Source organism: Podarcis tiliguerta (assembly GCF_965153285.1).
Source record: "Podarcis tiliguerta genome assembly, chromosome: 6".
NCBI classification, from domain to species: domain Eukaryota; kingdom Metazoa; phylum Chordata; class Lepidosauria; order Squamata; family Lacertidae; genus Podarcis; species Podarcis tiliguerta.
Genome location: NC_139539.1, coordinates 41,966,718 through 41,982,749, shown reverse-complemented (window position 1 = coordinate 41,982,749; position 16,032 = coordinate 41,966,718). Strand labels below are relative to the sequence as shown.

General features: G+C 41.7%; 1 protein-coding gene across 1 annotated transcript in view; it reads right to left on the bottom strand.

Annotated features, from left to right (window-relative positions):
• FMOD (fibromodulin) overlaps positions 1-13,696 on the bottom strand; it is a 73,056-nt gene extending 59,360 nt beyond the window's left edge. Inside the window, exon 1 of the mRNA XM_083445581.1 lies at positions 13,556-13,696. Within this exon, the coding sequence (XP_083301707.1) occupies positions 13,556-13,558 (3 nt within the window). The 5' untranslated portion in view covers positions 13,559-13,696. The remainder of the gene's footprint in view (positions 1-13,555) is intronic.
• Positions 13,697-16,032: the final 2,336 nt, after the last annotated feature.

Here is a 16,032-nt window from a genome sequence, read left to right as displayed (position 1 = left end):
AGTCACTGTCAACCTAAATCTTAATGGGAGACGCTTTGATCATGACAAGGAAATGCTGGTAAGATCCTCCACCTTCCTCCTGACCCCCTGATAAATTGCCATGCCATATGTAATCTACAGACTTACTTGTCATGCAGTTTGTGCTACCTAGAGTAATCTACAATATACCTATTTTTTCTTTTTCTTTTAGCAATAGCAGGTTGTGCACTGAATGGTGATTAAGTGTTTGTGTGTGCACATTTATATGCTTCTGCATATCATCTATTATCAATACCCACTCAGAAATTTAACTTCCAGAGTTCCTGGGGAGGGAGCCAAACACTGCAGAATGGCAACTTTAGCAACTCATACTAACAAAATTCCAAGGTGTTATCTCCTACAGGCAAAAATAAGGACAAAAGAGAGACAGCAATTTACCAGGGACAGCTACCAGAAAATAGGGGTGCTTGGTCTGTGTGCTCGGGGTGTAAAGGTTTGTTTTCTAAATCTGGGCGAAAGATCATAGGAACATCAGAAGAACCTGCTGTATCAGGCCATCAAACCAGCATCCTGGACTCACAGGATGGCCAACCAGATGCCTGAGGGGCACCTGTAAATACAAGGGTCATGGGTAACCTGCAAACTTTGTATGCAGAAGGTCTTAGGTTCAGATCCCGGTATGGCCAGCTAAGAGGCCCAAGTGGTAGGGCTGGAAAGACTGGTCTGACAGCTACCAGAATAGGCAAAGATAGATCTGGCTTAGTGTGGGATATTTAAATGCAGTCAAACCAACAATTCATGTTTTGCTAGATAGGCACATGATAGGAGGTGAAGCTCATAGTGTTTTCATGTGAGATTGCTAGAGAGGACTCTGTGAAAGATACTCCCACTGTGCCCTCACAGGGGGAGGGCATAGTTATATATTAGGATTGCCAAATGTCCTGGTTTTCCTGGACATGCCCCTCTCCCACTGGCAAATCTGTCCTCTTTTTTGGTCTTCAAAATATGGCAACCCTATAATCTTCTACCTGCCTGGGCACCCCCTTTTCCCAGCTCTTTCCACTCTGCCAGCAATGTGAGAATATCTGCCATACCATTTTAAGCTAGACTTAAGTATGTCTTTGTAACTGAATTACCACTTTAAGCCTTCCTAAACAAAGCTGTATCTGTTACTCTTCAGCGAGTACTCAGAGTGAGGAAATATTATTTTGCCTTTTACAAGATTGTTTGTGTGATTATTGTTTTAAGGGGAAGAAAAGGGGGAAATAACAGGAAAATCCAGTCTGCCTTAAAGCATTCTGGATTACTTAAACTAAAAAGGCTAAAACTAACCTATCTAAGTTTCCCTTTAAGCTGCAAAGGGATGACACTCTGCTGAACTCACAAACGTGAGGAAGGAAGGATAATATCTAACAAATATATCCTCTTCTGGCATCTATACACATCCCGTTGGTTGGATCAATAGTCTTGCTCAGTAAAAGGCAGCTGTAGTATTAGACAGTGGCCTGATTCACACATCATGGTTAACCATAGTGGGGACTGTGGTTTGTCACACTCCAAACAAACCACAACTTCTAGATGGTTTCCAGAGTTTGTTCTTGGCTTACTGAAAATGGTTTGAGCAAAACAAACCATGGCCCAATTAGAACATAGGGATAAATGCTTGTTTCTTCTGAGAGCTAGAGCAGTAAACAACTAACTATGAGTTACAATGAGTGTGAATTGGGCCAGTGTACTGCTAGCTTTAAGCTGTGCTTCCAGCTATTAAAGATTTTGCGCCTAATTGCCAGATTGGAATCATATGGCATCCTGATCCTGTTTCTGTGAGTCTGAATTGTAATCTTACAAATTGTTGTTGATAGTGTTGTGTTAGCTGCCTTGGTTTACCCCCTCAGAAAGAAAAAGCAAGAGCGTACTGTAGTGGAAAATATAAACAAAATACCGCACTTTGTGTTCAGACTCATTAGCTTATCAGATTTCAGCCCAATGATGCTCTTTGACTTTTGAGCTGATGAAATTTCTCAGAGGCTGTCTTCTCCTACCTCTGCTTTGCATAGATATATATGCACAGCTTGTCTGTTGAAATAAGGAACAGTGACCCTTCTTCCACCCACCAGGGAAAGTGACAATTTGAAATGTGGAGCATAATGAAGAGCACAACATTTTTCTCGCAGATACAAATGGAAAATTGCTATAGATGATTTGCTGATATGTGCCAAGTATGTGTTTAGAAGCCAGAAATTCTGAGTCAATTTTAGTCACGGGAAGTTTTTCCTTAGCACAAGTCTATTCTCTAGTGTTGCATCATTTTAAAGGAATTGCTTCATCATTGTAAACTAAATATTCAGAGATGGCTGGTATTTAAAAACAGGGTGTTTGGTTTGTGTATGTGTTTAAATGCACAATAAGTTTAATAATAGAGTTCTTAAGCAAGAGTACACTCAAAAGTCTGTGTCTTAAACCAGGTTTGTATTTTTACTTCTGAAGTCCGGGTTTTTGTACTGTATCCCCAACCTACTTTAATCCACGGTCATTACCAAAAAAAGCGACATGGTGGCCATGTCCCTAAAAAGCACCAGAGTATATATCTTTTTGGTACATATTAAGAACTTGTGACCTTCTAGATGTTGTTGGTCTCCTGCTCCCATCTGCCCCAGCCAGCATGCACACAAGCCAGTGTGGTGTAATGGTTAGTGTGTTTTACTAGGACTTGGGAGTGGAGACCAGTGTTCAAATCCCAACTCAGCCATGGGTGGCCTTGGGGCAGTCAACATCTCTCAGCCTAACGTAATTCACAGGGTTGCTGTGGGGATAAAATGGGGAGGAGGAGAACCAGGTATGTTAGGTTGTGGGTGAACATATCAGACAACACAGCGATTCTTCAAACAGCTCTTGTTTATTCACAGGCCAGAACAGAACTGGGCTGAAGGGTTCAGCCAACCTGCTTATATAGAGCTCAACTACAAAGCAACAGTAACCACTTTCTGTAATTATCCAATCACTGAACATCACTTTCAATTCCTTATTTGCATATGTGGACCTGAGTGAAAACTATCTACAGTATCCCCCTGCTGGCCCAGAGTGCGAACTTCAATGCACATCACCTTAAACTTCTCAGAAGGAAAGGTGGTGTATAAATATAGGTGATGATGATAGATAGATGATAGATGATGATAGATAGATAGATAGATAGATAGATGATAGATAGATAGATGATAGATAGATAGATGATAGATAGATAGATGATAGATAGATAGATGATAGATAGATAGATAGATAGATAGATAGATAGATGATAGATAGATATAGATAGATGATAGATAGATATAGATAGATATAGATAGATATAGATAGATAGATAGATGATAGATAGATAGATGATAGATAGATCCAACAACATCTGAAGAGCCACAAATTCCCCATCCCTGCCTTAGACAGACTCATGCAGCTAAAAGGATAATACTTTATTGCACATTAGCAGGTGGCCTGTGTTACCAGCGGAGGGCTTTGATAATTCTCACCAGAACGATGCATACTTATGTGTGTAACATAAGAGCAGTGTACATTTTTTAAAATGTTAAACAAAGCTTTCCCTTTTCTCATCCAGACCTCTATAGCTAGCATTTAGACAGCCTCGTTTTGCAAAGCTGATAGATTTTGTAGGGTAGCAGAGCAGGCTTTGTGGGGGCCCTGACTTAACTCAGGACACTTTGCTGATGTTGTAGTTCAGCCAAAGGGAGGGATAAAATCGCCCTGCCATGCCTCACTATTTGATCCCAGCACAGAGTGGCTGCCCACCCCTATTTTATACTGCTCTTAAAGGTTTAGGAGCCTTTTGTGTCTCGCTTCGCTATTTGGAAACCATATAACTCTGATGAGCTCTTGTCATGGTTCTTGTCTATTCCACAACCAGTTCTGGTGTGAATCAGAGCAGCTGTTTTCTGTCTACACCAGACTGTCAAGAAAGGAGAGATTGTCAAGACAGGCATGCAGTTGCAGATGGTGATACAAAACCTCCTTATTTTCACCTTTCCGTGTTGAGGGGAGGGAGACTTGAGATACCAGTGATGGCAAAGCAGCTGCAGGAATTATTCCTTATGTCTGGGACAGCTGGCCAGACAGCTGGATGGGTAGGATTTTTCCAGGCCAGCCTCCTTAGTTTCTCTTTATGTGTTTTTATTTCCTATTAAACTCGCGCTGTCTCATTTCCTCTATGAAAAACAGAACTCTTTCATAAAGATAAACTTTCCAGGCCCAGTCTGCATCAACAGATAAACGATTTATTCAGCTTTTGTACATGGTCACCCATACACAGCCTCCTTCTCATTCCTTTACTTTACCCCCACAATCCTCTCTCATAGTGTGTGCTTATCCAGATATTACAATGAATTATGGGCACCAGGGATGCTGAATCATACAATTGTGATTAAAGGCAAAGTCTTTTTTGGCTCCCAAAATCGTTTCTGTCTGCTTTATCAAGCCCAGACAAGTTTCCATTTTAGGGCACAGTGTTTAGAGTTTGGTCAGAGGGCAGACCTCTGATTGCTAACTGAGGAAAGGCTGCGAAACAGTAACTTCTAACTTGTTTGGAAGTCCCAGCAATGAATATAGCATATTCTCTGATGATTTTCCTTTGTGTATATCATATGCCACTTATGAATCATGTACAGCCAGGCTGGACAAAATGTAGTCCGTATTCCACTGGTGGACTGCAGGTCAGTTTCTAGTGGATTATTTAGTCCTTGCTGATTAGCTAAGATTCTCACAAATAATGCTAGACTATAGTGCAAATTGTTTTAAACTCTTTTTAATGTTGTGTTTTCATTGCTGTAGCTGGCGCATGGACCTTGGAGATAAGGAGCTGGTAATAAGCTATTTTTTATTATTGTACTATTATTTTGCATTATATTTATATCCCACCTTATATTCTAGAATGCTCAAGGTAGCATACACGATTCTCCCCTCATTTTCCCTCACTACAGCCCTGCGAGGTAGTGAGACTAAGAGAGAGAGACCGACCTAAAGCTGTACAGTGAGCTTCATGGGGATTTGAACCTTGGTCTCCCAGGTCCTAGTCTGACACTGTAACCACTATGCCACATTAGGTGGGCCTCGCTCTGATCCCACATGGTTTTCCCTTCTGTTGCTAAGCAAAAGTGGAAACTCAGGTTCATCGCACAGATTGCTTATTACAGAATAGGTCAGAGGGCTTGAACAGGCACACTTGGCTCTGTATATTTCAAACATATAGAAAATAGGAACTGCAGTAAGAAAAAGCAAGAAGAAAAAGCAAGAGGAGAGGATAGGCTCTCCTTCCAGTGCTGTGCCTAGATTGACCTTTGTGAGATGAAAGCGGTGGTCTAGGCTGCAGTCTGGCAACATTTGGATGATCATAAGTTGTTGATGGGTTCCATCAGCATGAGCCAGCATGACAAAGACTGTAGACTTGTAGGAGGGCAAGTCCAACAACATCTAGAAGGATGCTTCTTCCCCATCCCTGCTCTAACAGATTTCTTTCCTGCTTGTAAACTCAGAGATGGAAGCTGCTTCTTTCCAACAAAAAAGGCAAGCCCTTTCCATGGCAACAGCTGTTCAGTTTTACTGAAAAGTTTATAGGATGCCCTTCTTAATAGGGAAAGTGATATATGAGCTAACAGTTGCTATACTGGCTAGGACTGGGGTGAAAGTTTAATATGAGGGGTTTTTTGGAGGAGGGTTGGTCTTAGGTTCCCTAAATGCTGGGCCTCCTGTCCCACAGAGCTGCCTGAACTGGCCAGCCTCCAATCCCGCAGTAAAACTCTCCACAACAAATACAGCAGTGGCCTCAGGCAGCCGTGATTGGTGCTCCTGGAGTATGTTCTGGGAATACTTTTGACAGCTGGTTTTACTACCTTGGCAATGATTCTCGTTTGCCTCCTTCTTTCCTTCCAGTGCATTTCTTTTGAAAGCAAAAAATAAATAAATTCTCAAAATTAAAATATCTGGAGTCCTCAGACTTGGAGAGGCATTTATTTTCCATCTGTGTAATTCAGAAAAGATTTGTTATTGAATGTTGGAGCTTGAGAAGGTGAAAGGCTTGGCAGAATTATAAACTGCAGCCCAGTTCATTCCCCAACCATGATGCAGGTCTCCCTATGGTCACACAGCGCAGAGTCAGCCAGTAGTGCTTTTCTCATGCTCCACCATCTCTGCATGATGGGAAGCTCCAGATAGCCTTTAAATTATTTGAAAGCTTGTGTTTCCTATATCTGATCAGGACTGTCCAGAAAATTCAGGCTGGATAAAACACAGGTGCCTTCCTCCTGAAATTGATGAATCACCCAGAGTATTGAACTATAAATGCTCCGTTACAGGGCTGGGAAACCTGTGAACCTCCAGTTGTTGTTGGACTTCACCTCTCCTCATCTCTGAGCATTGGCCATGTCAAACAACACTGGTGGGAGCTGGAGTCCATTAACATCTGGAGGGCCACAGATGTCCATCTGTGCTCTATTATCACTTTATGGACACAATTCAGGTTATGACTAGATGTGACGGTGGCATGACTCATGGGACATTTGTATGATTTTTGGGTTGTTTTTTTGCAGGTTTATAGCATTAACCCCAAAGATTTCCAGACCCTCTATTTCAAAGCCATTTCCCTCCATTAGTCGTTGCTTCTAGATAAGAAAGTATTGCACTGGCTGCTGAAAGAATTTCACTGCCTGTCATTTAGCCACTGGACTTAAGTTTCTACTTAAGTTTTGGTATATATGACTTTTGATCAGAATACCTGAAAGATCTCATCTCTTTTATACCCAATCAATCATTGTGCTCTACAGGGAAGAATCTCCTGCAGACACCATCTTACCAGAAGGCCTGTTCCACACAATGTAGGAATTGGGTCTTCAGTGTGGTTTCATCTACCCTTTGGAATACCCTCCTCTTAAGCATTAGACTGTTATCTCTAGTGCCTACTGAAGACGTTCCTCTTCCACCAAGCCTTTTAAGCAGAGCTCTTTCCCAGCCTGCATCTGTACTGGAATTGTTTTTGAGATGTTTTCTGTTTATTGTTTTATTACTTGTTGTCTGCCATTCTGGGGCCCCTTTTGAAGGAAGGATGGGATATACATTTAATTGAAAAAACAAAATAATGGTGCATGGGAGATGACTATGATAGCATGACATTTTGGATGATGCATGCTGGGTCCACGAGTGCCAGTGTCTGCAGTTCAGGTGGTCATGGGGAAGTGCTGGAGCCTGTGGATTACCAGGGCTAGATGTGTAGCGAGAGCATATTCAACCCCCTGAAAAATACCCAAGGTGGAATGCAAAGGAGTTATAGAATTTATCTTAATGCTGCCAGCATTTTCAGCTGTACACAATAAATTCCCATATATTCAATAAACATTTTCCAATCTTCTCTAAACGCATGTTCTTCTTGTTCTCATATTCTATATGTTAAGTCTGCAAGCTGTAGATATTCTGTCAACTTAAGTTGCCATTTTTCTTTGGTTGGGACCTCACTCGTTTTCCATTTTTGGGCTAACAAAACATGGGCCGCAGTAGTAGCATACATAAATAACCTTATTTGATACCAGGGAATTTCAGTCTGTATCATCCCCAGCAGAAAGGACTCTGTTTTTGTGGGGAAAGTACTTTTAAACGTTCCCCCCCCCCATTCATTATGGATCATTTCCCAATATTCTTTTACCCCTTTACAAGTCCACCACATATGATAGAACGTTCCCTCTACCTCTTTGCATCTCCAGCACTTATCTGATTCAGTCTTATACATCTCAGCAAGCCTACTTGGAGTTAAATACCATCTGTAAATCGTTTTCAAGTAGAACATGAGACTCTTAATGTCACGTTTGTGGGTTAAGCCCCACATTGGGCAAAAGATTCCTGCACTGAAAGAGGTTAGACTAGATGAACCTTGTGGTCCCTTCCAACTCTACAATTCTATCATTCTATGTTCCGGGGGTTCTCCTGACCCCTTCCCCACAATCCAATTTTTAGGAGGCATGGAGTTGTGAAGGGAGAAAGAGGGACACCCCACAGTACTAGCAAGCCTCATGCTGGCTCCTGTTAGCACAGCTCTTTAGTTGAATTCAGCCCATTATGTTTACACATACTATCCCATTTAGACATCCTTCTTTGGCACAGACACCCCTGGTAACCATTTATTTCTTCATTTGCAGTCTTTTAGATGGAGGCAGTCTCCTACCTTTTGGGGGAAAGGATTATAGAGAGTTTATTTGTAGAGCACTAAGCACAGTTTGGGGCCAGTAAAGACTTTCAGGACCATATTGAGGAGAAGGCATGTCAGTGCTTAAACAGTCTCCCTTGCTAAGGCAGTAGTTACTTGCATGCTGTAAAATGCGGCAGTTCCAAGCAAAATATACCCCCCCAAGCTGCTGTTTCTGCGAATTCCAACAGCAGGACCTTAACGAAATGGGTGTGTGTGTCATTATTTAAGGCAACGGCAAGCACAAGGAAGACAAATCAAGCAAGAGGGATCTCTTGATCTTTCCTACCCGTCTCTAAGGAAACGCAGAGAAAAGCAAAGAGCAAAATGCAAACCTGTGTCTGAACTATTCTCTTTAGTCATTATTAACCTCTGCTTTGTTAAATTCAAAGAAATGTCAATAACAGCAAAGAGGGCCTCTGGAGCTGTGCTACAAAGGTGCCCTGCGTGCTCCATTTGCTCTGTGGCTGAGACAGGATCTCCTTAGAAATGCTCTTGCTAAATCACTACTGACATGTTAATTCAAACAGAGAGAATGACCCCCTCCAACCCTGAGTAGGAATACTGTACTGAAAAAGCTATTAAAATGGCTGAACTGGAGGTGTGGCTGATTCATACTATTCCATCCTCCACCCCATCACCTGAACACAAACATGTCCTGACTGAGTTTATAGTGCCTCTTGCTGAAAGCTGGAAGAGGATAAAGCGTCCCTTTAAACAGATGCCTTGTGTTTTGTCAAAAGAGGTGTTTTCTGTTATTTAAAATACCCTTATAAATTTTCGATTTGATTGGGCTTTAAGACTGGGAAGCCATGCAAAAGCTCTGCCTTTGAGATGAATTCCTGCTGGTGTGGAAATTGATGTTATCCTGCGGATTGGAAACACAAGCTGAGAGGCACAGGATGCAGCAGTGGATGAAACTGATGCGAGCCAAGTTTAGCGGGCTGGGCTGGGTGGATATTTAGGTATGGTCTCAATTAACATTTTTTATGAATGGCTCTGGAGCTTGACATTCTTTCTTTTCACAGATGAATTGAGGTTGGGGTTGGAAAAGACCGACAAATAACAAATTAGAGCCAGAATAAGAACACTGAAACTGTGGATAGCTTTGTTATGGTTCGTATTTGGGGTGAGGGGCTGGGGAACAGTGTCTTGTACACTTTCACCCAGATCTGGTCTGGCCACCACTGAACTCATACAGTTGCATGTCCGATACTTCCCTGAGCAGTGGGGTTTTTGGGGGCAGTGCTACTTGGACATGTTTTCCTTGGAATAAAGTGCACTTTTGGGGGGCTAATTTTTGTTTTATGTACATGTGGGCTCTCCTTCCTTGGAGGTTTTTAAGCAGAGGTTGAATAGCCATCAGTCATGGATGCTTTAGCTGATATTGTAGCTGATAATATCTGCCCGCATCAACAACTACGTAGAAAGCAACAGCAGCACAAGATGAAATGCCAGTTGCACTTTTCTTTTAATAACTCAAAAGAAATATTATAAACACCCAAAATAAATAATGGTAAAATAATCTCAGCTGGAAGAACGTGATTACTCTTGATCTGGGTCACTTAAGTCTGAAGTTCAGTCCAGTGGCTGAAAGATTAAAGATCACTGGGCTGGTTATAGTTTTCTTTATAAACAAGTTTCTGGGAGAGGATCATAAAGACCCATGTGGGTTTAATAATTAGTGTTTCATTAAATTACCTAATGAAATGCTTTTTAATTGGTGGCTAGGGCTATTTTTGGCTGCCTCAGCGGTGGTATATTGCTTTAGTCGGAGAAGATTATTACAAAACATTTATTTTGGAGACAATCAGCCAGCAAGCATTTACTCAACACGTGAAATTTTAATAAATATGGTCATACTAATAACTAGCACAATCAATGCAGAAATAACTTGCCAAGGTTGTTTTTGTTTGGAACCTTCCTCTTGAAAGGATAACAGCACAATACATGTCTAATTAGAATTAGAAATGATTTACTCTCAAGTGATTGCAGTCTAGCAATGCAATCCTATGTATGTCTACAGGTGTAGTCCCCATTTTGTTCACTAGGACATATTATTAGGTAGCATGGATAGTAATGCAGGTTAGTCATCATGGAAACCGTAGCCCACAACATGTGGTCAAGGTGCTGGTCAAGGTCAACAAGAAGCAAGCTAGACACAGGACACTTTAGTATTACCATTTCCTCACAATAAAGGAACAGAGATCACTCAGTGCGTTACTTCAGGGTATATAGTTATTGGACAGTAATCAAAATATTAAGTCATTGCATCATCCGTTCACTGCACGTGCTCAAATGAGTGTTGTATCTATGAATACAACAAAGGAGACGCTACATGGCCTGTTCATATTACTTCATATGAAAGCACTGTCAGACAGTGGGAAGGACTTGATTCTTTAACGACCTATAAAGCAATTGCAGAGGAGATGATCTAGAGGAGATAATCTAAACCTTTGCAATGTACTTGGATCAAATGAACTCAGTATCTCAAGCTCCTACCAATCATAACAGAATGAAGAAGGAAATCAAAGATGAGATGAACCAGAGGAAATTTTGTTATGTTTTATTATTATAAAAGTAGTTCAATATATCCAAAAATGCAATGGGCTTTCCAACAATTAAAATTAATAATTTAAATAAAGTATATAAAAAAGCAGAAATACAAGTATTTAGGTCATCTGTGTTGCAGTAAGAATGGATGAGATTTGTATGGTGCTTGTAATATTCTTTATATCATATTAAATAAAGGAGGGAAAGAGAAGGAGGGAAGAAATCTACATTTGTTGTCATGATTACTGTAGTTGTCAATGTGCTTGGCATTCATTTTGCACACCTACTCACTGCTATTGTTCAGTTTTTGAGTTGTATTCAGCATAGCACCAAGGAGATTTCTGCTTGCCTGGTGGAATGATCTCCATCCCTCCTCCACTATTCAGGGGGTTCTCCCAACCCTAGAGGGGCAGGGGCACAGGGGGGAGGGCAGCATGGAAAGTCCTGTTGCCCTAACAGGCATCTTTGCACTGGCTTCTGCTCTGATAACAATTTAGTTGAAAAAGAGCCCTCCTTAGCTCCTGGACTTGGCAATGTCATGTGTCAATGAGTCCGATGAACCACCATGGTATTGAGTCAGCAACCTTTTCCTTTTAGGGATGTGTGTGACCTTTGAATTTCCATTGAAAAATATCCATGTTGTTTGTGTGTGAGCTGCCCAAAACATTGCAAGGACCTCACAGCCCCTGTTTCATCCACTTATGCTGATGTGGCCATAAGACAGATTTCCAACAAGTGGCACCAGCTGTCATTTCTGGCACAGCCTTCATTCTTTAATGGAAGATGGTGATCATTAGGATTAGTGCCAGGGGATGTGGACTAACTGTATATGAATGAAACTAGAAGAAGAGGATTACTTTCCTTTTCCAGTCTGCCTTAATGTCAGTGGTGAATAAACAGCATCTGAAGAATGTGTGGGAGATAAGAACAGCTGTGGGTTGGGTGGTGTACAGATGGGTTGTTTTTCTTCTTGAGCAATAAGGACAATTCCTTCTTCAGTCATGACCCAGCAGTGATAACTTTGGAGCTTCACTGAAGGTGGAGATCCAGTTTGCTGTGTTTATCTCACTGCAGCCTCTACCCTTAGTACCGCAAAATTCAAAGGAGACGTGAAATTGACTACACCAGGGCACAGTTTTGGAGGCAGCTGAAGGAACACATGGGGAGGAAAGAAACACAAGGCCTTTGAGTAAAGAACTATCTCATATTTCCACAGTAGGATCACAGAGGTTGGATTCTTTCCAGCATTGACTCTGGTTCTGTGAAACACAGAGCTAATTAATATCATGCTCTGCCCCCTTTCCCACCATAGATAACTTTATAGAGGATAAAGTGAGCTCTCGTGTTTTAAGCAGATGGGGGATCTCTTTCCTCCACAATAGCTCCTGGAAAGGAGGAAAGGTAACTTTATATTGTGGGGAATGGAGAATAGCATTGTCTGAAAGAATCCTGTGTATCATCCCCAAGAAGCTATTGGGCTACATCAGAAGATGTCAGAGAGAAGTCCAACAGAGAAATACATCAGCTCAGTCTCTTTGGGTTGAGGATCTCTCCATCATTTCTACTTAGCATTAAGAGGGTGCTCACCTAGGAGTGCGTACCAGACAGAGTGCTTTGGAAAGCAGCCTTTCTCAGAGGCTGACTAATTTGGCTCCTGGGTGGAATCTACACACATATAAAAGAAACACTATGAAAATGGTTTTTTTTAACACTTTGAAAAATACATTGAATTTTACATAGCTCACTGTTGCCATCTAGTGTCACATTTGTATACTGCACTTTACAACGCATTTAAAATGTTTTATTTGCAGCTGTGTAGCTGAGTCCCTAGACTGAGGACTGGAATGCTCTATATGGCCTTCAGGACTCACCCCAGGCCACACACCTCACCAGCACTACTCCACATCCTCCTGAATGGTGATAATCACTCTCACTTGACTGATGGAGGATGGAGAGGTGTGTATAGTCACATGTATCCTTTTTCAGGCTTACTGGCTTTGGAAAGCTTCAATAACCCTGGGAAACGGCTTTGGGTACTGATTTTTCCAGAGACTTCTGGAACTCCTTCAGCCCTGTGAATACCAGATGCATCATGTTTGAGCTATGACTTCCATAGCTCTAGTGAATGCTTCACAGTAATAGCTCTCATCAAAGGCTCTGTGTGGTTGCATGAAGTTGCTGGCAAGCCAACCAATATAATCATCACCTTGAAAAAAATATTCAGTGTGAAAAAGCTTCTGTTCTACAAATGTGTTCTGTGTCCTTCATCCAAGCATGGGATTCTATGGCAGACCTCCTCCTGCCACAAAGTAAGGTGTGAGATGGAATAAGGGATGGCACTCTGTCAAACATGTGTTAAAGCTACCTTGCTATATGACACCCAATATATAGGTTGCAATGCATTTTCCCTTCACAATCTGTGCAGTTACAGTGGGAGTGATGTAATGGATTAGTTCCCCCCACATTCACTACTCCAATTTGACACCCCCCAAACAGCATCTTGCAGTAGAGGGTTCTATCAATCTGGCAAGGAAACAGAAGCAGCCTCACACCTTAGTAAACCTGTTTTATTTGCCCCCACCTACAGGAGTTATACCACATGGGACTGGAGATCATTTGATTTCTGCATATGTGAGCAGGACAGGAGCTCATGAGATCCTTGGACATGCTGGTATTAATGGTTGTACTTAAATGCCCCCATATTTCTGGTTTTTCCTTAGCATTCTTTTTACATACCAGAAAGGCCCCAAGAAATATTGGAATGTATATAGTGGCTGAGCCAAATCTATTTACCATTTCTCAGGGACTTTTTCAGCTCTGTCAGAAAACACCTCTCTTTTCTAGCTCTGCACAACATCACCATGACTAATCCAGAGAAGAGCAGAATGCAGGAGAAACAGTGGCTGTGAAAAAGGGCTTCAGCATTGCTGTTTTCAAATTTGGAATTGAAATTCAGTACATAAGAAAAGGGTATTATGTAAGCTCCTTGCATTGATAAGATACTTTCCAGATAATCAAAATCAGAACCAGAGGTCTATAATGAGAATCAGATCCTGCTAATAGTTGATTCAGAAGTTATCTCTGGACCATAAAGAGTCTGCAGCCAAACACTCATGGCTAGACTCATCTCACTACATGATAAGTGGCTGCAGGAAGCTGAAGTCACAGCCTCAGTTATCATCCCAGGCATTTTCCCACTAGCAGCAGTTGAAAGACCAGAGTTATGTCACTGAGCAAGTATCATTGTACACATCAGCAGATAATATTTAGGTCTCTGCTTTCCATTCATTCCGTGAGCTATTCCCTGCATCTATCCAGCTACATTATTACTCCCACATGAGAGACAGAGAGCACTCACAACAACTGAGGCTATCAGAACAAGATACGAAAATCCCTCCCTTAAGACCATCCCAAAAGCTTTAAACACTTGACTGACAGAGTATACCAATGGATTAGACAACCTATTAAATCACAGTAGATGTTAAGAATATGAAAAACATATCCACTGGCAATGAAGAATGCTGCAATAAGTACCACTCACATGTCAAAACACTCAGCAGGCTATGAAGTATCCCTCATAATTCAGGCTCTGGTGTTTGCTACACTTGAATTTTGAAGGTTTTCTTTTCAAGAGGCAGAGGACCCGATTTCTAATGGGCTGATCTTCTTTATTTACCCATGTATCCTCATGAAGTACCCTAAGTGCTTTGAGAATTGAGGACTAGTTGTCAGTCTGCAGAAAGACTTTGATCCCTTTTTATGTAAATAAGCACAAATCCTCACTTGCTTTCCCACCACGCCATTGGGGGCAATAATTTGGCATTGCTTTGTTGTGTTGCTACATTTAACATGTCATCCGAATTGTTATTAATTAATGTAAACATTTTATTTCTCACAGTGCGGCAGTGACAAGACATCCTTGGAGATGGCACCATTTGGAAGGATTGCAAAAGGGGGTGGTTTTGCAGAAGGAATTGAGAAGACAACCCCCAGCGCGATGAGTTGTCAGCATCACAGCTTGGGAAATAGGAGAACATTTTAACAAACTAAAGGGATGGTGAATAAAAAGCCTAGCATCTTTTGAACTCATTCATCCAGACCACCATAGGTGCCTGCAACCAGGCACCAGGCAATTATGAAAAATGCTGTGCTGTGGAGGTTTGGGAGCAGTCAGGGCATGACAAACTTTCCAAGTATTACCCATGCCTGCTTTGTGATTCAAGGAGGGGTGCTGCTGTTTAGCAGAGGCATCTTATTGGCCATTGTGGAGAAACAGGAGACTAAATCCCCTGGAAATTTGGTTGATCCAGCAAGACTTATAACGTGTTCTCTCGGCAGGGCAGCTGCAACCGTGACACTTGCACCTATTGGATGCTGCTTCGGGATGGACAGAGTTCTGAACATCTACAAATTACTCTGGACTTTATCCCATGACTTATCCAAAAATAGATGTTTTCAAAATAAAGATGGTCATAAAGATGTAGACAATCTCTGTACTACTCATTTTTTCCAGTTTTATCCTAGAAGATGTATCAAGATTGTGTGACGAAATCTAGCATAGGAAGGATTCATGGTCACTATACTTTCAGCAAACTCCCTCCCCCTCCAGTTTGTCCAAAGACCTGCAGTCAATAGAATCCTTCAGAAAACTTTTGTTACATGAATGTCTTTCTCCCTATTCTCTTCTAAAGAGTCACTCTCTCTTTTTTCAATGGTACATACGGCACACAACTATCCTTGCGCCATAAACTACCACTTCCAGGGCATTCTCAGTACAAAATATTAGACCTACTGTTTTTTCAAGATCTATTTTGAAACTTCGATCTCACTGGAGCACGAGTGATGGGCATTCAAGAGAGTGGTATTAGAGCACAGGTTTGTTTGTTTGTTTGTTTAGTCATTTAGTCGTGTCCGACTCTTCATGACCCCATGGACCAGAGCACGCCAGGCACTCCTGTCTTCCACTGCCTCTCGCAGTTTGGTCAAACTCATGCTGGTAGCTTCGAGAACACTGTCCAACCATCTTGTCCTCTGTTGTGCCCTTCTCCTTGTGTCCTCCATCTTTCCCAACATCAGGGTCTTTTCCAGGGAGTCTTCTCTTCTCATGAGGTGGCCAAACTATTGGAGCTTTAGCTTCAGGATCTGTCCTTCCAGTGAGCACTCAGGGCTGATTTCCTTCAGAATGGATAGGTTTGATCTTCTTGCAGTCCATTGGACTCTCAAGAGTCTCCTCCAGCACCATAATTCAAAAGCATCAATTCTTCGGCTAA